Consider the following 24,497-nt stretch of genomic DNA (forward strand, 5'->3'; position numbering starts at 1 on the left):
AGGCAGAAACTCCCCTTTCACGGAGGTGACAAAGAATTTTAAGAGGGTTGAAGCCACTGTCCCCCTGAAGCGAGGCTCAGGATATACGAGATGTACTCCAACTCAATCTCTGATCCAGGGAAGGAGGTGGGGAAAGGGTGGGCTAGTAGCGTGAAAGGCGACACATGTCACACTGGCAGGCCCTGGCTGTGAAAATCTCCAGCTCCTCCCTCCGGTCTCCCCCACACTGCAACTGCACCTTCACCTGTGGGAGAGGGGGATCCATGTTCCAGTCCCTTTCCTTGGGCCATTTTAGACCTGTCTCCTCTGTCTCCCCCAACCATGGGGCTGGGCCCCCTCACCTTCCTCAGGCCACTGATGGTACAGCATTGAGAGATGGAGGTGATGTTGTGTCGATAGCCACTGGCCACCAGCACGGAGTACCGGGAAGGGAAGGCACTGGACTCGCAGTGGCCCACACAAGCCTGTGCCACATGGGAGCCCTGGCAGGTGCCTTGGCGGTCACTTCGCACTGTCACATTGAAGGCTAGAAGGAGATAGGCAAGTGGTAGACAGGGCCTCTCCAAAGGCTCGCCCAGTTCCTGCTGCCTGTTCCCCCAGTTTGAGTCCATCGAGGGTGCTGCCTGCCCCTCTGTCCGGTCCATCAGCTCTTTGCTCCTACCCAGCTCTCTGTTCCCAGGGTTACTCACGGTGCAAGTGACAGCCTGGGATGGCCGCCTGCCGACCCCAGCCTTCAGCGATCACCAGGAACAGCAGGCAGAAGAGCAGGGCTTGGGGGTGCGCCATGAGCATCTCAAACACAGTGGGTAGATAGATGTCTCTAGACAGGTATGCAGGTGGAAGGGGGAGCTCTTTAAATACTGAATGCTTCCAGGTGAATGAGCCAGGGCTGGGTTGGCCTATCTGCCTGGGGTGAGGCAAGCCTGTGAGTGGGGCTATCGTTTCCCTCTACCTGCCTTTAGTATGTGTGCATCTGTCTGTGTCTCTCTGGATGGGTGTCATTGTGAGCAGCTGTCTCTGGATGTAACCTGTATGTCAGCCCACTGTGGTAATCTCCCCCTGCATTTCTCCACCATCCGGAGCACAAACATCTGCCTGCCTCCATCTGCCCCATCTTGGCCTGCAGGACCCCATCTGCAGTCCCCAAATGCCCCCAGGGCTCCTACCTTAGGGGCTTACCACTTCTAAGGCTCAGGAACTGAGAGGCTTGCTCCTGGTGCCTGCTGCTGGTCTCCAGCCGGTGCTGGCTCTCCGGAATTTTATTTGCCAGCATTTGGGAGCCACGCCTTCTCGGAGATCAGCTTTCAGGCCTACCCGCCTGCCAGCCCTCAGGGCAATCCCACCTGGGAGATCTGCTCTGATCTGAGGTGTGGTCCTGGGAGAGAGGCTTTTGCTCCTTTCTGCACCCTTCTGTCCAAAAGCTGCCAAGGTCCAGGACTGGGGGTAGTGAGGTGTGGAGAAGAGCCCAGGAGCTGGTGGAGTGGCGCAGCTTGTGTGCAGTTGGAAAGAGGGGGCCCAGGACTGGGCTGAGTTGTGACCACCTGGGTTCTCTTGGCTGTGTGGCCTTGGGCAGGACACTCATAGAGGGCCTCACCACCCCAACCCTGAAACTACTGAACTCAGCCCTGCCATCTCCTTAATCTGCTGCAGAGGAAAGGGTCTTGGAGGAGATTTGTAAGGACAAGAGAAATGACAGCATTTTTCCAAGGGTTGTGGCTGGTTGTAGCCATGGGATGGATCTCCAACTGCATGTGAGAGCAACCTGGAGAGACTGACAGCTCGGGTCAAAGCCAAAACTCAAGGCAGCTGCCACTTGCCTTTCCTGTATTATCTAAACAGAAATAAATGACACCAGTGGCAGTCTCCTGAAATGTGCTTGGTGGCAGAGCCAGAGGGAGAGGGGTTCTGCGTCCATTTCAGAGCTTCATTTCCACTGTCAAGTGAAGGGCTTCTCACCCTGGGGGTCAGCTACAGAGAGGGCTTCCCCTCGTCCCTGGAACAACAAGCTGACTCCGGGAAGAGCCTGAAGCTGTTGATCTCAGCAAATCCCATCGGTTCGGCCCAGCTCCAGCTCTGGTTTTACAGGTGAGGCAACTACGGCTCAAAGAAGGAATGTTACTGAAAGTCACATCATAGCTAATGTCAGGGCTGACTGGGAACCCAAATCTGCTCTCCACGAATGGTGCTAAATTACACTTGGGACAAGAATGTGGCAAGTTGGGAAAAGACCCCAGAGTTACCAGTAGCTGCAGGGACTGGGGCGGAAATCCGAAGAAAGCCTGGGGCGACTGGCCTCCCATACCCCAGGGCCAGGGCCTCACCGACCTGCTCAGAAAGGCAGAGCCAGCTGCAGACTGCCAGAGCTGGAAGACACTTGAGAGCTCATCAAATCCTACCCCTTCATTTTCTAGATGAGAAAATAAGAACCAGAGAGAAAGCAGCATTGCCAAGGCTTCGCTGTAAGCCAGTCAGTTAGACGGCGCTCAGGTCTCCAGATTCCAGAGCTGTGCCTCTCGGCAGCTTTGGGAAGCAGGCCATGTTTGTCAGTGCAACTTGTCACTAGTCCTCCAGTCCAGCCACACAGCGGCTTCCCCTTTGACCCTGGTCTCCTCGGGTCCCCCAGCCCTTTCGCAGCAACCCCTTTTCTTCTCCCCACCCAAGGTAAAGGCAGCAAAACAAGGGATCTCCAAGGGATCCAAGCAGTCCAGCCCCAATGTTCCCATTCATCACGGGAACCTTCTAGCACCTGACAGATAAATCAGCTTTTTAAAGACTAGAGGTTGACAAGGGCTCATTACTTCATAGGGTGGTCCATTCTAATATTAAACATCTCTAATAGTTAAAAAGTGACTCATTTGCTCTGGCCAGTCATGCTCAATGGTTAGAGCATTGGGACGCAGACCAATGAGTCGCAGGTTCGATTCCAATCAAGGGCACGTACCTCTGTTGTGTTTCTTCCCAGCCATGGTAGGGTCGTGCGGGAGGTGACCAGTTGATGTGTCCCTCTCACATCTATATTTTTTTCTCTCTCCCTCCCACTCTATCTGTACAAAAATAGAAAAATATACTCAGGTGAGGATTAAAAAAAAAAGTGACTCCTTTGTCCTCAACTAAAATGAGTTTCCCTAAATTTCCAACAATTACTTTGATCCTCTGTGGCCACGCAACACAAATCTAATCTGTCTGTCCCGGATCAGCTCTTGCATTACATGAAGACAGAGCTCAGGTGCCCTGGTCTTCTCCAGGGGCCCTAACCTGGAATGACTTCCAGGTAATACGATAAACTTACCTGCATTACTGTCAAAAGCCAGAGGGATGGGTGGGTGGGAAGCATTTGTCCACTGAGAGGCAACTCTTTGGGGCAACTGGGGAAAGATGGCTTTTGAGGGTCAGCAGGTCTCAAAACAGTGAGTTGGGCAAGACCCCGTTCTCTAATTCCCCACGGGGGCCTATAAAGTTTGAGGGGAGGTGGAGACCCCAGCCACTGAAAGCATTCTGTCAACAAGAACCAGGTAGACCCAGGGGAGGGTTCAGGCATTGCTTCCCTGCATCTTGAGGGAAGAGTTTGCTCTCTCTCACATTCTACTTCACTGAACTCAGTCAATAACTGTTCATAAATAATTTATTGTCATTAAAATCCTAAGTGCTGGAGATGAAAAACCTAAACTGAACCTCAGAGCAGTACAATTCTCAGACTAGAGCATTTTAGTAAGTTCTATACATTTCTTTTTAAATTGAAAATAACAATAATAAAAATAACATTGGAAAGGGGTCAAGGACAGGATAAACCAAAAGGAGGACTCAGGGAGTTTGGGGTCCTCATCCCCAATGACTGGCATGTCATCAGCTGAAGACAGAGTGGGAGGAGTCACTGCGGGAGGAAACTTCCTACTGCTGCATTTGGAAGGCTCACTGGCTGCTCTTTCTGAAGAAATACCGAAACGGGAAGAGAGAGCTGCAAGAAAGAAAGCAGAACAGTTTGAGACTCTAGAGGTCCCCTTCTCTTCTCCCAGGTAACATTAGGGCTCCATTAGCTAGGGTGTTTTTGCTCTGGGGAACCACCAAATGGAAATTCAAAGTCTGGAACAGCATTTGAAAAGGTACCCAAATTAGATTATACTCAGGCAGGGGGGGGGGGGGGGGGGGAGAATTACAATGGGGTGGCTGAGCTCTAGATAGATAAAGGGATTTGCTAACTGTCCTCTACAAAAAAGACTCTGAAGCCACAGTCTAGATTCAGAGGGGAGAATGGAAGCACCCTGGTAACCAAATCATCTAAATGAGCCAAGTTCAATGAGAATAGTCTTTGTCCAAGCAGCAGTTATGGAACCAGGCCCAATGCTGGGCACATTGGGTAGGGTGGGGTGTGTAAAAATGAACAAGATACAGTTTTTATTAAATTCACAGTTAGGGGACTTGTGCTCAATCTCATTTTCAAGATCTATCCTGGATAAAATAGAGATTATGCAGGAAATCTGCTTTCTGTTCTAATTTCCCTGAGAAACCCCATGAGGAAGATTCTGGTGCTATTTCACCTTGGGTCTCAGTCTGATGGCAGGAGAGAAGTCTGTCTTACCTTAAAAACCCAAAGAAGCCACTAGTTCCAAGGTCTGTGGGTCCTTTAGGTGGAGGAGGATTGCTTGGCTGCATTGGTGGGATAATCTCCCCTGCTACACTGCCCTCCCATCTAGAATCTGCAAGGAAGACACTCAGGCAGGGAAAGGTGTTAGTCCGTAGGCTACTTGCATGTGAGCAGAAGGCAGAACACTCTCAGCATGAGCCAAAGGCAGCCTCACACCAGGACTTTTTGAAGCCAGGAGAATTGTTTGTATTGACTTTTCTAATTTCATCTCAGCTCAGTAAGATGCTATCGTTACCTTGGAGTATTTTCAAAGTCAGGCCTCTGATATTTTCACACTATTCAAGTCCCAGCCACCCACCACGGCTGGTGTCTTCACATGGAATGACAACTTGTTGAAGAACTCACTTGTTTCTATCCTGCACCCATGATAACTGCAGTCCATAATGAGTCCCCATGCTGGGTAAAAGCTCAGCAAGTTAGAAGGGCAACACTTCGACATGTATTTCCTGCCTTGCTGAGCATCCGCTACACCTTTACTATTAATACTAATGCCCGGAAGGGAAGAGAAAAGACAGCTTCTCAGAGATTGTTTTTCAAAAAGGCAAAAAAGTGAAACAAAGCCCTTCCTACATTTCTGTAAAACTTATCACCCTATGTGGAAATGTTTTGAAGTATCAGTTTCGCTATCAAAAGCATGGGAAGGACAAGCATTGCCTCCCTTCACTTCTCTTGGAAGCTGGCTTCTATTACTCAAGGGCAGGCCCCCAGACTGGAGGGGGCCATCAGGCATCTCCATGGGAGCATATCACCCACCAAGCGTGCCCAGACTCAGAGCTCTGTGCTGCTCCACTCATCAGAAAACTAAAGGAGACAGGACGATTATTGAAGGAGAGTAAACGCATTTCCCAGAACCTACCCTGTTCCTGGACATCACTGACACCAAATGCTGGAGTCTCCTGACATTCCTGCTGAGTTTTTCTTTCCCTGTTCTGATAAAAAGAGGACCAAGAAAAAAGTTTGAACTTTATTCCTATACAGTTTGGGGGTCCAAATGTTATTTGCTGGTGAATGATTTCACATCAGCGCTGGGGCCTGGCTTTTGACTGCCTAGGCTGGTTCTGTATTTCCTTCAATGTGACTGTCCTTTTCCCATTTCAGCTTCCTAACTACTGTCTTTGTAAAGCCGAGAAGAGACCAAGCTGGGTTTAATTTATCATTCCATATTACTGAGTGCCAACTATTAATAAGGACAGAATATTGAGGTTTCAGAACTCAGAACCTTAACTTTACTGTGGAGAAATGTATAATCTATGTGGTAAAACTGACATGTAGACTAAGTATTATAAGACAGTGTGATGAGATTCTATATAGAATGCTGTGGTTGATGGGGAGGACGTGAATAGAGTAGGTGGTGGTTACTCAAGGAAGACTTCACAGGGGAAGTGCTATTTGAATGGAGCCTTGATGAATGAGTGGCATTTTTGTCATAATGGGGGTTAATGGAGGTGAGGAGATGGTCAGAGAGAGCAGGCCATTCCAGACAGGGACATGATGTACAAAGACACAATGCCATTAATGAGTAAATATGATTAGCATGGCTAGAACTAGGGTAGGGGAAACGACCACAGCATAAGGAATCAGCACACTATGATGCGATCTCATGATTTCTCCTTGTGCTATTCCTTTCGAGTTTCCTCTGACATCCCACAACCTGGTTCCAAGTCCACATTTCCAGTAGACACCTGGACAGTCAGAAACATGGTTCATATATTTTCTTTGGGAATCTCTACCAACTGACCACTCCCCTCACCTGGGCAGAACCTGAGGGCCCGACTACCAAGCAGTGCTGGGGAGTTCCTTGAGCCATTGTGCTGGTAAAGAATTCTACAGCACGGGGTTGTAAACTATCAAGGTAGGTCTGGGAGGCAGAAGCATGGCAAGCCCCTAGGGAAGTTAGGATATGCCCCCATCCTAAGCATAAGCTGATATTTCTGATATGAGCCTTTCCACAAACCATCAAATTCTAGACCACATAGACAGCCACTTAAGTCATATTCCTATAAAAGTGAAAGGGAACTCTTGGAAGGAGGACCATCTTTGACCTCTTCTAGACAGGGTAGATAGGGAATTCAGAGGGCCTAGCTCTAATTTCTAGCTTGAGGAGATGATTCTTACAAATGTAATGAAATTATGGTTTGGGGCTTAAATCCTGATGCATGGACCCTAATGAAAGCATCTAGTAACTTGCTAGCAGGAACCAGAAGGGCAAAGGCGCTAGGGCAGAGATAGAGCCTACTTCTGAACCAGGGGAGAGTCCCCTCACAGGATAATTTAGCTTTTCTGTTCTCCAGAAATCTTGAGAAACGTGGGTCCTTTTAGGCAAATGTCAAAGGGAAAAAACATTATAGTCTGAAATAAGACTGAGGGTATCATCTGGGACATCCAGTGGGACGCAATACCCTGAAAACCAAACACAAGACTGTCTTCGGTATGTTCAGGGCCAGATTTGCTTAGAAGTGCAATTCAAGCAGAGGTGGGGAAAAAAGGCTACACGTACATGGCAACGTGTTTCACCTCTGGATCATTCTTCTGTTCTCTCCTATATTTTATCCCTCCAACCTCTGGATCTCTAGGTCTGGGACCTGGGGTAACAAAGGGAATAAATGGGTTTGCCCTTCCTTACCATTCTTCCCAAAACACCTTCTATGGAACAGAGGCCTTATTCAGATATGTGCTATATTCTTCTAAGCTTTCCTCACATAAGCTCTCAATATGTTCAGACATGCATAATCCACACTGTGATCCTACACCCTAACTTCCCCCAAAGGGGAGAAAAAATATTAAGCATTGGACCATAGGAGCAAATTCAATTGTTTCCAGTTCAAGTGACTTACACTGAGAGTCACTGTGATCACTTTAATTTAGGAGAAATCCTCTCTCTGGGAAAAGGGTCTACAACGGAGACCGCCTTTGGGCTTTGAGTCAAAATCAATAAACACGTTCCCGTTTTTTTTTTCTCTTCTCAGTTTTTTCTAAACTCAGTATCAGATTGAAAAGGTAATTATGTTGAATAAGAAACTGTGGGTACTGTTTTTGAGGGAGATGATTTGTCAAACTAAGAATAGGAACGTACAAAGGGTAAGAGTGAAGGAAATGTTCCTTTAACAGTAATTATCTTGGTTGTATAAAGCATCTTTGTTCTCCAGAGCTTCATGTATTTCTGTTGTACTTTTTTAGTTCTTCCCTCTCTAAAGGATGAGAGGATCGAAGAGGGCAACCATCTGCCTAAAATCACTCCATGGGCCAGTTGGCCATGGCATAAGAAGGCCCTATAGCCCACAAGGGAAGAAGTGTGAGTCCCAAAGAGTTCACTCTTCCTCCAACTAAATGATAAGCTCCTAGAAATAAACCATATTTTACATGTTTGGGTACACCCCTGCACCTAACACAGTACCTTGCAAACAGGGGACAGAATAATAATTTAGGAATGAAAATCATTTCACTTCTCTACTTAAAGGTGTTTTAGGGAATTCCTGTAATATTGAAGTTAGCCATAAGGCCTTTCATGATCCAGCCAGTGCTGACCTCTCAAGTCACATTTCCGAGCACTGTGCTTACTCCAAGCCCCAAGGGCACCGGCTTGCAGTCACTGAAAACACTGTACTTTCTCCTCTTCGCCTTAATTCTTTGAGCTGCTCTGAGCTACTACAGGAACCCTCCTCACATCCACCTAGTCTGGGTGAGGTTCTCCTCTGTGGTCCCTTTGTACCCTGTGCTTCCTTTATTCCTGCACATGGCACATCTATCAGTAATTGTCTGCCTAGCTTTACAGTGTTGGCGTTTATAGGAGAGATTGTGATATCCCTATTACCTGGCACACAGTAGATTTAGTTAAAAGTTTGTTGAATGAATGCATATATAAATGTTTGCTCACTAACTGATCATATTATGGGTCCTGGGAAGGTGAGGGAGGTGAGGTAAGAGTGTTTGGATACTTAAAGTTAGAGTTACTTTGGCCCTGGCCGGTTTGGCTCAGCGGTTGGAGCGTCGGCCTGCGGTACAGAGACCCGGGTTCGGTTCCCGCTAAGGGCACATACCTCGGTTGCAGTTTGTCCCCGGCCCTGGCTGGTCGTGAGGGTGGCAGCCACTTGATGTGTCCCTTCACATCGATGTTTCTCTCTCTCTCTTCCTCTCTCTCCCTCCCGCTCTATCTGAACAAAAAATGGAAAAATGTCCTCGGGTGAGGATAAAAAAAAAAAAAAGTTAAGAGTTACTTTGGAGAGAGAGAGTAAGAAAAAGGCATAAATAACACTATTTCAAGAGAGAAGAAAAAGAAAGAGAGAACTATTTTAGAAACTACTACGGAAAAGAAGCTCTGAAATGGAGGAGTAGCAGAAATATGAATATCTAAATGGGGAACAGACCTCACAAATGAAATCAAATACTATGGGGGCCAGCCCATCACGGGTAGAAGTGTGAGTCCCAAAGAGTTCACTCTTCCTCCAACTAAATGATAAGCTCCTAGAAATAAACCATATTTTACATGTTTGGGTACACCCCTGCACCTAACACAGAACATTAAGTTTTCTCTTACCAGTGTACTGTGCTTCTATATGCCTACCTTGTCTGTAAAAACTAGATGTTCCTAGACCCAAATCCCAACGTAGATGAAGGCAAAAAGGTTTCTAAGGAGAAAATTCTATATTGGATCCTACCTCAATTCAGCACACCTTTTTTCTTATTTCAACTGCAAGTACAATAAGCAGCTTTTTAAGCTGAGAAGAGAAAAAAAATCTTAACAAAATAATTCATCAATGTGTACAGTATCAAGCAGCTACTTTTGGGACAGGTTGTGGCAAGAATAGAATGGTTGAATGTTGTTTCGCAGATGGTGAAACCTGAGAATGAGTTCAGTCAATTCAGTCTGCACTAAGTACCAAGATGTGCTGGTAACAGGAATCCTGACTTGCTTATAACAGAGCAGGAACAGTCAAGAGCCTCGAAGCCTCCATTGTGGTGCTTACCCTCCTGGTTTCCAAAAGGAGCTTCTTTTTGCTGGGACCTTGGCTGGAAGTCCTCATCCTGGCCCTGAGGTAGGGGGAAAAAAGCCCAGGAAATGTTATTGGCAGCAGCATCACCACATTCAAGCAAACGTGGCTCAAATGAATATTTCAGCAGGTTGGCTATTTTTATACCTCTCCTGGCCTGCAGAATAAATTGTGTGGCCAAATTTTCTTTGGGTGCTTTAATTCACAGTAGAATCCCAATTTAAGACTTTTAGGGATCTAGTGGTTGAGAAAAGGAAAGTGGATTGATACCAAGAATCAGATTTTAAAATACTTGACCATGCATCAAAACCCTGAGAAATCCCTGGCCGGTTTTGCTCAGTGGTTAGAGCATTGGTCCACAGACTAAAGGGTCTTGGGTTTGATTCTTGGTCAAGAGTACATACCTGGCCCTGGCCGGTTTGGCTTAGCGGTTAGAGTGTCGGCCTGCAGTCCGGAGGGACCCGGGTTCGGTTCCCGCTAAGGGCATATACCTTGGTTACAGTTTGTCCCCGGCCCTGGTTGGGTCGTGTGGGTGGCGACCACTTAATGTGTCCCTTTCATGTCGATGTTTCTCTCTCTTCCTCTCTCTCCATCTGAACAAAAAATGGAAAAATGTCCTTGGGTGAGGATTTAAAAATACCTGGGTTGCAGGTTTGATTCCTGGCCCAATCAGGGTTGTTCAGGAGGTAACCAATCAATGTGTCTCTCTCACATCAATGTTTCTCTCTCTCTCACCCTCCCTTCCTTCTACTCTAACAAATCAATGGAAAAATATCCTCAGGTGAGGATTCACACACACACACACACAGAGAAAGGGAAGACGTGAAGCTTCATCAGCGAAGTTCCATACTTCTAAGTTCCCTCTCTAAAGGATGAGAGGATCCTGGCTGGGAAAAGAGTTTCCTAACTCTTCTCCACTATGTGCATTGAGAGGGTGTAGGAGTCAGCTTCCTCATGGTCTACTGTATATCTTGGGGTCCACACAATCCCAGGAAGAAAGCAGCTGCATTCTGTGAACCTCGGCAGAAAGCACTTTGGGCTAGGAAGCAAACCACACTTTGGATTATTCCAGCAGCCCTCTCTGGGTGCTAATAAGAATGACTGAATTGTTTTACTGACTCATTCTGTCCTTGACAGAGAATCAGAAGAAAATAAGCCCGGTCACTGTGGCTCAGTGGATTGAGCATCATCTCATGGACTGAGATGTTCTGGTTTGATTCCTGGTCAGGGCACATGCTCAGATCGCAGGCTCAATCCCCAGCGGGTAGCGTGAAGGAGGCAGCCAATCCAGTATCTCTCTCACAATGATGTTTCTATATGTCTCTAAAAAAAAATCAATAAAAACATATTTTTAAAAAAGAAGAAAATAAGTAGCCTTCTCAATAGCAACTTCAACATATTAGGGATGTGCTCAATATTCCACCTAATATCGCAGCACCTCACCCAATAATTGATACATATCCTCTTGCAGACATTTATGTTTTAGACTGGACTATCTCAAGGTAGATTTTACTGCTCACTAGGTGAAAACAGAATTACATTTTATTTGTTCTATGTTCTTATATAATATCCTGGGAAATCTTGTGCCTTCTGGCTGCATTTTCTGGTAGTACGGCCATAGTAAATTCCCAATGAATATGTGTTGGATGCAACTGTATAGATCTGATTGCATTTCTTCTCAACCTTTGTCTTAATAAACAGAAGAATCCTACTTTGCTGAGGAAGGGACTGTGTTCAAATTACACTGCAAATATCAACTTGCTTCCTTCCCTTAGTCCACCCACTGGAATAGGCAGATACCAATGAAGCTCTGAGAGAGAAAGTGACTTGCTCAAAGACAAGATCAACCAGCAGCAACAGCTGGCAAGGCCTAACTAGGATGCAGGATTTTGAGTTTCTCATAACACCACTGACCTGTCCAGCCTTGGCCTGCTGGGGGAGCTGGATACTTCCATGCGTTTTCGTTTCTTCCTCATGGCTCCAGCTGCTTTCCTTTCAGCTAGGACCTTCAGAGAGGAACCAGACACCTGTGACTTCTCCTTTTCCAGAGCTGCCCACAGTTCATGAGGGCACATCTTTAAGTTGCCAAAGGGAACTTTGCCAGCTTTGCAAGTAAGGGTAGACATTCTGTCAGAGACAGTCTTAGAAATTTAGCCAAGGGGGAAAAGATGGTCTCGTGTATCCAATTCTGATTGGACCTGACGAGCAACAAAGGAAAAAAGTAACAAGAAGAGACTAGAGCAGGATTTTTTGGACAACATGAAGCAATAAAGGCAATTTTCACTTTATATACAAAAGGAAAACTTACCAATCCAAGAGGACTGTCATTTTTTGGTTTCCCTACAACAGGAAATTAAAATGTCATCATGGATTGAGACAATGTTCCACCTGGATTCCTGGCTACCATTTACTTCTCAGAACTGGTCCTACTCAAAATCGCTGTGTGTGCCCTTTCCCCTTCTGCCTGGTACCACTTATCCTAGAAATACAGTCTTCAAAAAGCTCTTCCTCCCCTATTTTAGAACTATTATCTACAAGCTGAAAATTCAGAGTTTGAGTCACACTATATTCTAACAATATACCACTTAAAAGGGGTGTCCCTACTATGAAACAAAAGATGGAACTTCTGATATCAGTGACAAATTAATTGGGGAGATATTTTAAGGCAAGGCCTCTACACTCTTTTCCAAATCAAACTAGCAGGTGTCTACTTGTCCCTCTATTAGTAAAAATAGTGATGGCCCTTAGAGGTTAAAAATTGGGCGATACCACTAAAGTGAAAGTCACTGAATACTCTAAAATGGAAGGAAGTATTCATATAATAGGTCTCTTTCATTGAGTGATTAGTGATTTGTACTTACTTTCCATCTCCCACTATTTATATATTTAATGGTTTTAATAACTTAATGAGATAAGTACTATTATTATTCTTCATTTCACAAAGGAGTCACAGAAATTTATCTAAAAATGAATTTAATAAACATATCCTCTAGTAAAAACGTTTTTTTTTTTTTTATTAATTTATCTAAGGTCACACAAATTAAGTGACAGAGCCACCAGGATTTGAACCAGGCAGTCTGGCTTGGAGCACATGCTCTTGACCTCTACACTGTGTGGTTTTGGGGCCCAGTCCGGCTGACCATTTTGCCATATTCACCTTACACTGCTAATCCATGGAAGTTCAATCTTCCCCCTTTTTCTTCTCCAACACCCACACTTCCACCATTCTACTTACCAGGTGACAGGCTGTCATGAAACCACTTCATCTCCACATACAGAGTCAAAACAAATGGATAGGGGACCAAGACGATTTCCCCACGTTTGAATTTCAAGTGGGACACTCTCTCCCATTTGCTTTTATCTGGGAAATAATGCTAAGGAGTGAGGAAAAAAGTCAATATGAATCCTTAAGTCCTGCTGGTGTGGCTCAGTGGTTGAGCATCGACTCGTGTGCTAAGAGGTTACTAGTTCAATTCCCTGTCAGGACACATGCTCGGGTCGTGGGCCTGATTCCCAGTGGGGTGCATGCAGGAGGCAGCCAATCAATGTTCTCTCTCATCAATGTTTCTATCTCTCTCTCTTTCCTTTCTTCTCTCTAAAATCAATAAAGGAAAACAAAATTTAAAAAAAATGAATCCTTGAATACTATTTTAGAAATAAGACTCTTTCTCCTTTCCCTGACCTACCCTCCAAATTGCCTATGGGTTTGTTGCTTCCATTTGAATCTATAATCTGAGATGTAGCTCATTCCCATCCAGAAATGAAAGGATACAGGGAAATACAATGAAGTGTTCTGTAGCAAAAGGCTGCAGGTTGTCCAAATTTCCCAAGACTACACGAATAGAATCCTGAAAAAAAATTTGAAATGACTTGAATCCTGTCTAGTCTCAGCCTATCTTTCCATTTATACTTGTCCCTACTCTTCACATACCCCATATTCTATTAAAGCTGAACTATCTGCTGTTCCCTGAATATACTTTCTGAATCTCCATTTCTATACTCTGACATAATCTGTTCCCTCTGCTGAAATGCCCTTTCCACACACCTGCTTAAGTCCAAATCCTACTTACCTTTAAGCTACAGTTCAAAGCCATCTCCAAAAAATTTCCTGATTCTCCAAGTTGTAATTAATGGTTAGCCTCAAACTCCACAGTAATTAGCCTTGGGCCTTTACTATATTCCATGTATACATGTTTTATTTTCCTTACTGAGAAATCTCCTTGAGGTAGACTATATACCTGATTTATTTTGGTATCCGTTCTCTGGTGTCTCCATAGTGGACAATGCAAAACAAGCCTCCAGTATACATATATTGAATGAATGAATCAAGCTGGTATTTACTGATAGACAGTTATATTGACTTTGCTTAAGTCAAACCTTTTCTTCTACTCTTTAAAACATTTTAATTGATTCATCTCTAATTAACCTATGCTTATTACTAATTAAACAATTTGGTATCATATAAAGACTACTAGATTTCTATAGGGAAAAAGATCAGAATTTCAGTCCCAGCTTTGTCATTTCATCTCTCTAAGCCTCATTTTACTCATATTGGGGCTCACAGAAGGCAGAAATTGTGTCTTGTTTATCTCTGTATTCTCTGTACTAAGCATAGTATCTAGCTTATAATTTTTTTTTATCCTCACCCGAGAACATTTTTCCATTTTTTGTTCAGATAGAGTGGGGGAGAGAGAGGAACAGAGAGAGAGAGAGAAACATCGACATGAAAGGGACACATTGAGCCCTGGAAAGTTTGGCTCAGCGGTTAGAGCGTCGGCCTGCAGTCCTGAGAGACCCAGGATCGGTTCCCACTAAGGGCATGTACCTCGGTTGCAGTTCGTTCCCGGCCCTGGTCGGTCGTGAGGGTGGCAGCCACTCGATGTGTTCCTTTCACGTCGATGTTTCTCTTTCTCTCTCTCTCTGTTCCTCTCTCTCCCTCCCACTCTACCTGAGCAAAGAATGGGAAAATGTCCTCGGGTGAGGATAAAAAAAAAAAAAAAAAAAGAAAGGGACACATTGAGTGGCTGCCACCTGCACAACCAACCAGGGCCAGGGACAAACTGCAACCAAGATATATGCCCTTAGTGGGAACCGAACCCAGGTCTCTCTGGACCACAGGCCGACGCCCTAACCGCTGAGCCAAACCGGCCAGGGCCAGCTTATAATTTTTTAAAGTAATTTTTATTTAGCCCTGGCCAGTTTGGCTTAGCGGTTGGAGGGTCGGCCTGCAGACCAGAGAGTCCCAGGTTTGGTTCCCGCTAGGGGCATATACAAAATAATAATAACAATAATAATTTTTCTTTATTGATTTTAGAGAGAAAGGGAGAGGGGGAGAGAGAGAGAGAGAGATTGGTGAGCAAGGACATCGATTGGCTGCCTCCTACATACCCCTCACTGGGGATCAGGCCCACAACCTGGGCATGTGCCCTGACTGGGAATCAAACCAGTGACCTCTTGGTTCATGGGTCAACGCTCAACCACTGAGCTATATCAGCCGAGCTAGCTTATAATTTTAATACCTAATATTTATTGAGTAATCACTCTGGTATGTAGTATTGTTTTGATACATAATAATTAATTTAACACTCATAAAAACAGTATGAGAGAGACACTTCTATTATCCCCATTTTACAGATGAGGAAACTGAGACAAAGAGAGAGAAAATACTTATTCAAGGTTACATAGCTAGTAATGTGGAGCCAAGATATGAACCCAGGCAGTGGGGTTCCAGAGCTTACACTCTTAATAATTAGGCTATACAGCCTATCAATAAATGTTTTCTAAATGAATGATAACATCTACCTCAAAACTAATGAGAGCAAGAGAAAGAGAACATATGAAAAGCACTTTGAAAACTTTAATATGATTATAAATCTATATAAATGCTCTCTAGCTACCATTTATTGAGCTACTAGGTGGCAGGCATTGCACACATCTATTTCTAATCCTTACCACAATCTTAAAAACAGGCATTATTTATCAACTTCATTGTCAGGTAAGGATAAAAACTCAGAGAAGGTAGGTTACTTGCCCAAAGTCATACTGTGAAGGCAGAACTGAATTCAAATAAAAGTTTAAAAGGCTCTAAAGTCTATGCTCTCTCTATTTACTATGCTGCCTTGAGCTCTTCTCTGTCCTAATTAACTGGAGCAAAATGAAATAAATTCTGCTCTACTCACAATTAAAACAAGCAAAAAACTGTCATGGTCCTATATTGTTATTTATAATGATGTCTCTGAGGTCCTATAAGATCCTAATGTATTGTTCAACACTTAGCCAAAGAGTCACAAGTATCTTTAGGGCTATGACTCAAATGTCTAGTTTCATAGAGTTTTATGTTTATGTATTTAATTATGTTAGAATTCTTTGAAATGTGGCAGCATATGTCTTCACAAACCACAATAGTCATAAATCACTGAGTTGTGAAGTTAGAAGAGAATAAACTACTTTAAAATACTCAGTTTATCAATAAGGCAATCAAGACCCAGAAATGTAAATGGTTTGCTGAGGGTCACACAGCTAATTAGTGGCTCAGCCAGGACTGGAATCCAGGGCCAGTCTCCAGAACTCTAACCCCCTGCCTAGTGCTTTTACCAGTTTACCAAAATGTCCACCTGCTCAGTCTTCTTCCTGTGGGAAAATCTAAAGTTAGAGGAGCTGGGTAGAAAAGGAATGAAAATGGAAGTGGGAATAAAGCAATGGCAAATGTTTTCAATTAAAATGAAGACACAGCAGCCTTGTCTCTGTATTTACAGTTGAGTTTCCTGAACGTCAAATACCAGGCAGTGGTTGGGATAGTGAGGTTTTCCAGGGCCTTGGAAGGCGGCAGTCCTTCCAGTTCTCTGGAAGCTTTCTCTATGCCAGTTGCCACAAAAGAGAGCTGCCCGTGGCTGGGAACTCTGGTAGAAACAAAATCACTCAGCCTCAAAGGTGCTGACATTTCAACTAGAAAAACTGAGAAAGGACACCGGTTTTAATTTCCCTGGAAAAACAGTAAAATTGCTTTGCAGAGGAAATGTGGCAGGGAGAAGCCAAGTAATTAAGTGGAGGTTGTGACTCAGTTGGTAAGAAAGAATTACAATCTGGATATGGACACATCCTCAGCTTAAAGAATAACCTTCCCAGAAGTTGTCAGCTTCTTTCCCTACCTCCAGCTCCTGGACGATGACTTCCTTATTTTCTATGTCTTCCCCTCTAGAAGGTAAATAAACAAGAGATAAGCCAAGAAGGAAAGCTCTATAGACAGTAGAGCTAAAGAAACATGACTAAAGAACAATTGTGTGCTGACCCAGTGCTCATGGGAGGAAGTGATCACCTAGTGGTGTGGTCTGAGAATTGGTACAAGGCATATAATAAAATATCTCCTCCACTAACTTGCCAAGACTTGACATTCCCACTGTGAAAGTTACTAATTTGTTAGATCATTTGTACTCAAATGTAGCCTGATGACCCCTAGGGGTCCTCCTCAAGACACTTTCAAGGGGTCTCCAAGGGCAAACATTATTTTCATAATAATACTAACATGTTATTTGCCTTTTTCACTGTGTTAACATTTGTAATCATTAGTGCAAAAACAAACGGTGAGCAAAACTGCTGGTGTCTTAGCATAAACTAAGTCGCTTGCACTAAACCATACTAGCAGTTGTGGTAATCATTATTGCCACACGGGAAAAAATCCAGTTTCATTTAATATCCTTGAGGAAGCAGTACAAATGTAATAATTTTATAAAGTCTCAACCCTTGAATACATGTCTTTTTTTTTTAAATCCTCAACTGAGGATATTTTTCCACTTATCTTCAGATAGAGTGGGAGGGAGGAAGGAAGAGAGAGAGACAAACATTGATGTGAGAGAGACACATCCATTGGTTGCCTCCCACACGATTCCGACCAGAGCTGGGGACTGAACTGAAACCAAGGTACGTGCCCTGACTGGAATCGAACCCGTGACTCTTCGGTCTGCGGGCTGATGCTCGAACCACTGAGCCAAACCGGCCAGGGCAAATACATGTTTTTAAAAAAATATTAATACTTGTATCACTATATATAAAGTGGGAAGCATGCCTAAAGCACTTCTGCTTACAGAAATATCAGAACTGTCTGGAGGAAAAGCACTTGTGCAATTGAGTTGCAAACTGAACTAGCTGCTCTTTTCATGGAACAGTATTTTACTTGAACGCTAAGTTGACACACAAACTATGGTTGTTATTCAGACTTGATAATGTGACATTTTCTCAAAAATGAACAGTTAGCTTATCAATTCAAGTATTTGTTGTCAAATGACAACTAATAGTACTCGTCGTCAATGATAAATTTGGGGGTTTCAAGCAGAAATTTGCACTTTAGGAAAGTTCTGTCCACCACTGTGAGGTTGGCAGGTTCCAAATACTTAAAACATTTTTCTGATGAGATTGGTAGGACATTAGCAAATATGCGTTTTTGATATTGTACAGGCATACCTTGTTTCATTGTGCTTTGCATTATTGTGCTTCACAGATGTTGCCTTTTTATTATTATTTTTTAAATGTTTGGGTTTTTTTTTGACTCCTCACCTGAGGACATTTTTGCATTTAGCTTCAGATAGAGCAGGAGGGAGAAGGGGGGAAGAGAGAGAGAGAGAGAGAGAGATCGTCTGGTTGCCACACACACAACCCCAACTGGGGCCAAGGACAAACTGCAACCAATGTATGTGACCTTAGTGGGAACTGACTCTGGTCCATGGGCCAATGCTCTAACCACTGAGCCAAACTGGCCAGGGCTTAAAATATGTTTTTATTGATTTTTTAGAGAGAGAGAGGAAGGGAGAGAGATAGAAACATCGATGTGAAAGAGATACATTGATCGGCTGCCTCCTGCACGCCCCACACTGGGGATCAAGCCCAACACCTGGCCATGTGCCCTGATCGGGAATCAAACTGGGACCTCTCAGTCCATGGGACAATGCTCAATCCACTGAGCCACACTGGCTGGCCAGACGTTGTCTTTTTTAAAAGTTCAAGGCAAAACTCTCCACCAGCAAAAAGACTATGGCTTGCTCTATTGCCGGGTCTGGAACCAAACCTGCAATATCTCACAGGTATGCTTGTATAATGAAATGTGCTGACATATATATGATCTGCTAAAGTCAGTGAACCAATGTTTTCCAAATGACCAATGAAACACATTATGTTACAAAATCATTCTAGGTGAAAGATTCATTCAAAGAACAAGAATGACCAATGAATTTTAATGTAGCAGAGTTCAAAAAATCCATTGATATAATTTCAGATTCCACATTGCAGCTAACCTTTAAAAAACTACCACAGCAAAAAAAAAAAAGCCTTGACCAGGTAGCTCAGTTGGTTAGAGCATTGTCCCAATATGCCAAGGTTTCAGGTTTGATCCCCAGTTAGGGCACATATAAGAAGAAACCAATGAATGCATCAGTACGTGGAACAATAAATCAATGTTTTCTCTCTCTCTCTCTTTCTAAAATCAATTTAAGAATTAATGTTTCAAAACTGTGGTAAAATATAATGTAAAATTTGCCACTTTAACCATTTTTGAGTATATGATTCAGTAATATTAATTACATTTACAACCCATGGGGTGCAACCATGACCACTATTTCCAAAGCTTATCTCCCCCAATAGAAATATTATACTCATTAAGCAGTAACTCCCAATTCTCCCCTCCATCCAGCCCTTGATGATCTCTAATTTACTTTTGTCTCTCTGACTCTTCCTATTCTAACATTTCACATAAGTAGAATCATACAATATTTGTCCTTTTGTTACTGGTTTATTCCTTAGAATGTTTCAAAGTCCATCCATGTTGTACATGTATCTGAACTTCATTCCTTTTGCAATTTGTTTTTATGGCTGAATAAATTCCATTGTATATATAACACACATATAGCCACATTTTACTTATCCATTTACCTACTGATGGACACTTGGGCTGTTTCTACCTTCTGGCTATTGTGAGTAATGCTGTTATGAACATTGTTGTACAAGCATCTGTTTGAGTCCATTTTCAGTTCTTTTGGGCATATACCTAGAAGTAAAATTGCTGGGTCACATGGTAATTCTATGTTTAACTTTTTGAGGAACCATCGGTTTTCCATAGTGGTTACACCATTTTACTTCCATTAGCAATATAAGAGGATTTCAATTTCTCCACATCCTTGTCAACAACTATTATTTTCCAAAAAAAAGTTATAGCCCTGGCCAGTGTAGCTCTGTTGGTTGAGCGCCATCCCATGTACTGAAAGGTCACCAGTTTGATTCCCAGTCAGGGTACATACCCAGGTTTTGGGTTTGATCCTTGGTTGGAGTGCATAAAGGAGGCAACCGATCAATGTTTCTCTCCCTCTCACTCTAAAATCAATAAAAACACATTTTTAAAAACTCATAGCCATCCTAGGAAATATGAAGTGATACCTCATTGTGAAGTGGTTTTGATTTGCATTTCCCTTGAGACTAATGATATTAGAAATCTTTTCATGTGCTTACTGGCCACTTTATCTTCTCTGGAGAAATATCTATTCAAGTCCTCTGTTCTTTTTTAAATTGAGTTGTGTATATTTTTGTTATTGAGTTGTAATTCTTTATATAATCTGTATATATGCTTTTTTTCTGGATTTTAAAGAGGGAGGAAAGGAGAAGGGGGGGGGAGACACACACATTGACATGAGAGAGATACATCCATCAGTTGCCTCCTGTACGTGCCCCAATCAGGGCTCAAACCTGACCTAGGTATGTGCCTTGACTGGGAATCAAACCCATGACCTTCTAGTGCATGGAATGATGCTCCAACCAACTGAGCCACACCAATCAGGGCCTGGTAATATGAGTTGCAAATATTTTCTCCCATCTGTGGGTTGCCTTTTCACTCTGTTGATAGTGTTCTTTGGTGCAAAATTTAAAAATGTTTAATGACTAATTTATCTGATTTTTGTTGTTGCTTATACCTTTGGTGTTGTATTTAATAAACCACTGTCAAATCCAAAGTCACGAAGATTTGCTCCTATGTTTTCTTCTAAGAGTTTTATAGCTTTAGTTCTTAAATTTAGGTCTTTGATCCACTGTTAGTTAACTTTTGTATATTGGGTAAAATAAAGGTATAACTTCATTTTTTTGCATGTGGATATCAAGTCTTCTCAGACCATTTGTTAAAAGAGACTATTCTTTCCTCATTAAATGGTCCTAGCCTTCTATTAGAAAATAAATTGACCACTGATATAAAAATTTATTTCTTGGCTCTCAATTAAATTCTTTTGGTATATATATATATATATATATATATATATATATATATATATATATATCTGTCCCTATGCCAGTACTACTTTTTTTTATTATTATTACTTGTAGCTCTGTATTAAGTTTTTAAACTGAGAAGTGGAAGTCCTCCAACTTTGTTCTTTTTCAGATTGTTTTCGACATTTGGGGTCCCTTGAAATTCCTTATGAATTTTAGAATGGGTTTTCCGTTTCTGAAAAAAAAATGCCATTGAGATTTTGATAAGAATTGCACTGAATCTGTAGATTGCTTTGAGTATTGTTGTCATCTTAACTATATTAAGTCTTCCAATCCATGAACACAAGATGTCTATTTATTTGGGTCTTCTTTCATTTCTTTCAAAATTTTTCTATAGTTTTCAGTGTGCAAGTCTTATACCTCCTTGGTTAAATTTATTGCTAAGTATATTTTTTCTTTTTCAATGCTATTGTAAATGGAATCATTTTCTTAATTTTCTTTTCAGATTGTTTGTTGCTAGTATATACAAACACAACTGATTTTTGCATGATTTTGTATCCTGCAACTTTGCTGAATTCATTGATCAGCTGTAACAGGTTTTTTTTGTGTGTGTATTTTTTTAGGGTTTTCTATAGATAAGATCATATTATCTGCAAATAGAGATAGTTTCACTTCTTCCTTTCCAATTCGTATGTATTTTATTTATTTATTTATTTGAGGGGGTGGTACATGCCCCTAGCAGGAACCAACCAAACCCGGGACTCTCTGGTCCGTAAGCCGACGCTCCAACCGCTGAGCCAAACCAGCCAGGGCTCGAATTAACACCTTTTTTTTTTTGGTATGTGCCCCTAGCGGGAACCGAACACAGGACTCTCTGGTCCACAGGCCAACACTCAACTGCTGAGCCAAACTGGCCAGGGCTATTTTTTTCTTGACTAATTGCTCTGACTAGAACTGCAGTACTATACTGAAGAGAAGTGGTGAATGTGGGCATCCTTGTCTTATATCTGATCTTAGGAAGAAAGTTTTAAGTTTTTCTCCATTTGAGTATGATGTTAGGTATGAGTTTTTCATATATGGCCTTTATCACGTTCAGGAAATTCCCCTCTATCCTTTGTTTATTGAGTGTTTTTATCACAAAAAAAAGTGCTGGATTTGGTCAAATGCTTTTTCTGCATCAATTGAGATGATCATGGGGTTTTTTTCCCCTTCATTTTATTAATGTGGTATATATACATATAATAATTATTTATTTTGAGCATATGTTTATTAAAGTTGAGAACAGTGAAACATGGAAGTGATTAGGGTAGAAGCAGCACAGGAAAGAGCCTAGATGAGGCTGCTTTGGCTCATTGGAAAGTCAGAGGATAGAAGAAACAACAGGAGAAAGCCTAGGCAGGGCTGTTTTGGCTCTCTAGAACTGTTATAGAGAAGCAATGAGCCTAGGCTGGTCTGCTCTGGCTCACTGAAAGGTCAGAGAAAGGTTCAGGGCTGCCCAGGACAAGCAGCCACTGCCTATTGCTCCCCTAGTTGCAAGTCTCATGGGGAGCCTTATTAGAGTTTAGGAGATACATGCCTGAGAGGGAAGAAAGGTATGGGCATGCTCCTGAGAGGGAGAGCGTGCCTAATATGGTATATTATAGTGACTGATTTTTGTATGTTGAACCATCCTTGCATTCTGGAGTAAATCCCAGGAACGTAAACAATGCCAACCTTCTCATTAACTTTTAAAAATATATAGTTATTTTAAATAAAATTTTATTTGTTAACATTTAAGGATATAAAGCCCTGGCCAGGTAGTTGGTTAGAGTGTTGTCTCAATATGCCAAGGTTGCAGGTTCGATCCCCAGTCAGGGCACATATAAGAAGCAACCAATGAATGCATAAATAAGTGGAATAACAAATTGATGTTTCTCTTTCTCTTTCACTCTCCCCCCTTCCTCTCTCTCTCTCAAATTAATTTTTAAAAATTGAATATTTTTAAAAATTAGTATGTTATTTTAATTTTTCTGCTTTAATTGTTATATGATAAATAATGACAGGTATAACCCACATAATCAAAAACTTTGCGATACTCAATAATTTTAAGAGTGCAAAGGGTTTGAGATAAAAAATTTTGAGAACCACTGCCCCAAATGCATATCATTACTAATTTAGAAACTTATATAAATAATAACATATAGAATACAAAATACCTGGAAAAGAAAGTCCTACAAGGTGTTATTTCAGCCAGTCTCCTGGACTGGATAAAAGCAGAGAAGGAATGACCTATGAAAAAATGCACTAACCTGTTTGCAAAGGCTACCCCTCCTAGCTTTAAATTTACCTGATACTGTTGCCATATCTGATTTTGAATTTATATACACTGGATCCTGAATGAAGAAATCTCGTCTCTGGAAATGGGTAGGTGAAGGGTTTTAAACTCATTGCTCCCAAACGATAGCCTAAATAAAATAGAAATATTAAACAATTATTAAAAAGCTAAAGAAGGTTCCTTAGGAAAGAGAGCCTGCCCAAACTGTAGCATTTTCTATGTCCCAGGCTCAGTCAGTTCTGATATTCATCACCTGAACCACTGACTGTCCTACCTGCATTGGGAAGAATACATGGTATTTTGGGACAACCTCTATACTTGAAGTAAAAAATACTGAGCATGTTTTGTCATTTTCCTTAAAACTTTGTGCAAATCACTTCTCTTCCATGAGACTAATACTAACATCTGATGACTCAGACAGGATTTTTGTTAGGATTAAATATGTATCCCCAATTATCTCTTGAATCTATTCTCCACCTCTGTCTTCACTTTCCCTGTAATCTAGGCCAATGTGAACAGGGCTCAAGCCAAATAATGAAATAATCTAAAGGATATACCAGTAAGAAGCACAACTGGGAAGACCTCTCTGCTATTAATTTTACATGCAGTTAAGGGAGGAGCACACTTCCCTGCCAGAGCCAATGCAGCAAATAAGGATGTACACTGTTCCCAGTGGTGCTGAGGAATGCCTCACCTTCCCTACTTCTCAATCACTCTTCCTCTTCACCACTTGTGAGACTGCACTGTGCCACTAGTGCTTACTATCCTCCTAGTACTTATTAGTTTTACTTTTCCTAGTCTAGACTCTTTGCCCACTTAAAGTTCTTATTGTGGGAAACTCAGGAAAGGGGAAAGATGGAAAAAGAAGGATGACATGTCTCTTCTCCTCCAAGAGGGCAACTGGTATGTGCTCAGAGCTAAGAATCAAGCACACTGTGATTTTCTAAGTCACTAGGATTTTTCTGTGCCTCTTTTTTCTTTGTAGAGATAATAAACCTTGTACTTTCTGTCTCCTCATATAGAAGATTAAATAATAAATAATGAGAGTAAGAGGTCCATAATTCTTGAAGATTATAGCTACTTTTATATAATGCAAGATAATGTTTTCAAAGGAAGCCGAGATGAGGTAGACAGAACAGGCACAAAGTAAGAACAATTTAGGTTTAAATATCAGCTCCAATGTCCTTACTTAGTTTCTCTCAGCTTTGATTTTCTTATTTATACAATAATAACTAACAATTTTTTAATGTCCTCTTATCTCAATCCTCACAATAAGCCTATGAGTTAAATAAAATTTGGAAACTGAGACACTGAG

At 42.2% G+C, this 24,497-nt stretch overlaps 2 protein-coding genes and 1 non-coding gene across 4 annotated transcripts; 1 reads left to right on the forward strand and 2 right to left on the reverse strand.

Moving 5' to 3' along the window:
• Positions 1-26: 26 nt before the first annotated feature.
• On the reverse strand, positions 27-1,220 carry GPHA2 (glycoprotein hormone subunit alpha 2). Its single transcript, XM_036259244.1, has 4 exons — positions 1,167-1,220; positions 690-820; positions 342-526; positions 27-244 (listed from the first exon to the last, which is right to left on the reverse strand). The coding sequence occupies exons 2-4, from the start codon at positions 790-792 to the stop codon at positions 143-145; spliced, it is 390 nt and encodes a 129-aa protein (XP_036115137.1). The 5' UTR covers positions 793-820; positions 1,167-1,220; the 3' UTR covers positions 27-142.
• Positions 1,221-1,693: 473 nt separating this feature from the next.
• LOC118629163 lies at positions 1,694-1,830 on the forward strand. Its single transcript, XR_004959405.1, has one exon. It is a non-coding gene; the product is annotated as a small nucleolar RNA SNORA44 (small nucleolar RNA).
• A 2,079-nt stretch (positions 1,831-3,909) lies between these two features.
• On the reverse strand, positions 3,910-23,295 carry MAJIN (membrane anchored junction protein). 2 transcript variants are annotated; one of them, XM_036259857.1, is made up of 10 exons: positions 23,195-23,295; positions 16,779-16,824; positions 13,403-13,478; positions 12,866-12,991; positions 11,939-11,970; positions 11,545-11,636; positions 9,607-9,670; positions 5,499-5,571; positions 4,577-4,694; positions 3,910-3,955 (listed from the first exon to the last, which is right to left on the reverse strand). In XM_036259857.1, the coding sequence occupies exons 1-10, from the start codon at positions 23,293-23,295 to the stop codon at positions 3,910-3,912; spliced, it is 774 nt and encodes a 257-aa protein (XP_036115750.1). The 2 variants fall into 2 exon arrangements, with proteins under 2 accessions (XP_036115750.1, XP_036115751.1); XM_036259858.1 differs by lacking the exons at positions 11,939-11,970; positions 12,866-12,991; positions 13,403-13,478.
• Positions 23,296-24,497: the final 1,202 nt, after the last annotated feature.

Source organism: Molossus molossus, unplaced genomic scaffold, assembly GCF_014108415.1.
Source record: "Molossus molossus isolate mMolMol1 unplaced genomic scaffold, mMolMol1.p scaffold_m16_p_13, whole genome shotgun sequence".
NCBI classification, from domain to species: Eukaryota; Metazoa; Chordata; class Mammalia; order Chiroptera; family Molossidae; genus Molossus; species Molossus molossus.

Coding starts and splice junctions, on each gene's coding strand:
- GPHA2 (XM_036259244.1), bottom strand. CDS start 792: ATGCTCATGGCGCACCCCCAAGCCCTGCTCTTCTGCCTGCTGTTCCTG. Junction 527..689: donor CCCAGGCTGTCACTTGCACC/GTGAGTAACCCT, acceptor ATCTCCTTCTAG/CCTTCAATGTGACAGTGCGA. Junction 245..341: donor CCATCAGTGGCCTGAGGAAG/GTGAGGGGGCCC, acceptor CCTCTCCCACAG/GTGAAGGTGCAGTTGCAGTG.
- MAJIN (XM_036259857.1), bottom strand. CDS start 23,295: ATGAGTTTAAAACCCTTCACCTACCCATTTCCAGAGACGAGATTTCTT. Junction 5,572..9,606: donor TCCTTTTGGAAACCAGGAGG/GTAAGCACCACA, acceptor TCTTTTTATCAG/AACAGGGAAAGAAAAACTCA. Junction 3,956..4,576: donor GGCTTCTTTGGGTTTTTAAG/GTAAGACAGACT, acceptor TCTTTCTTGCAG/CTCTCTCTTCCCGTTTCGGT.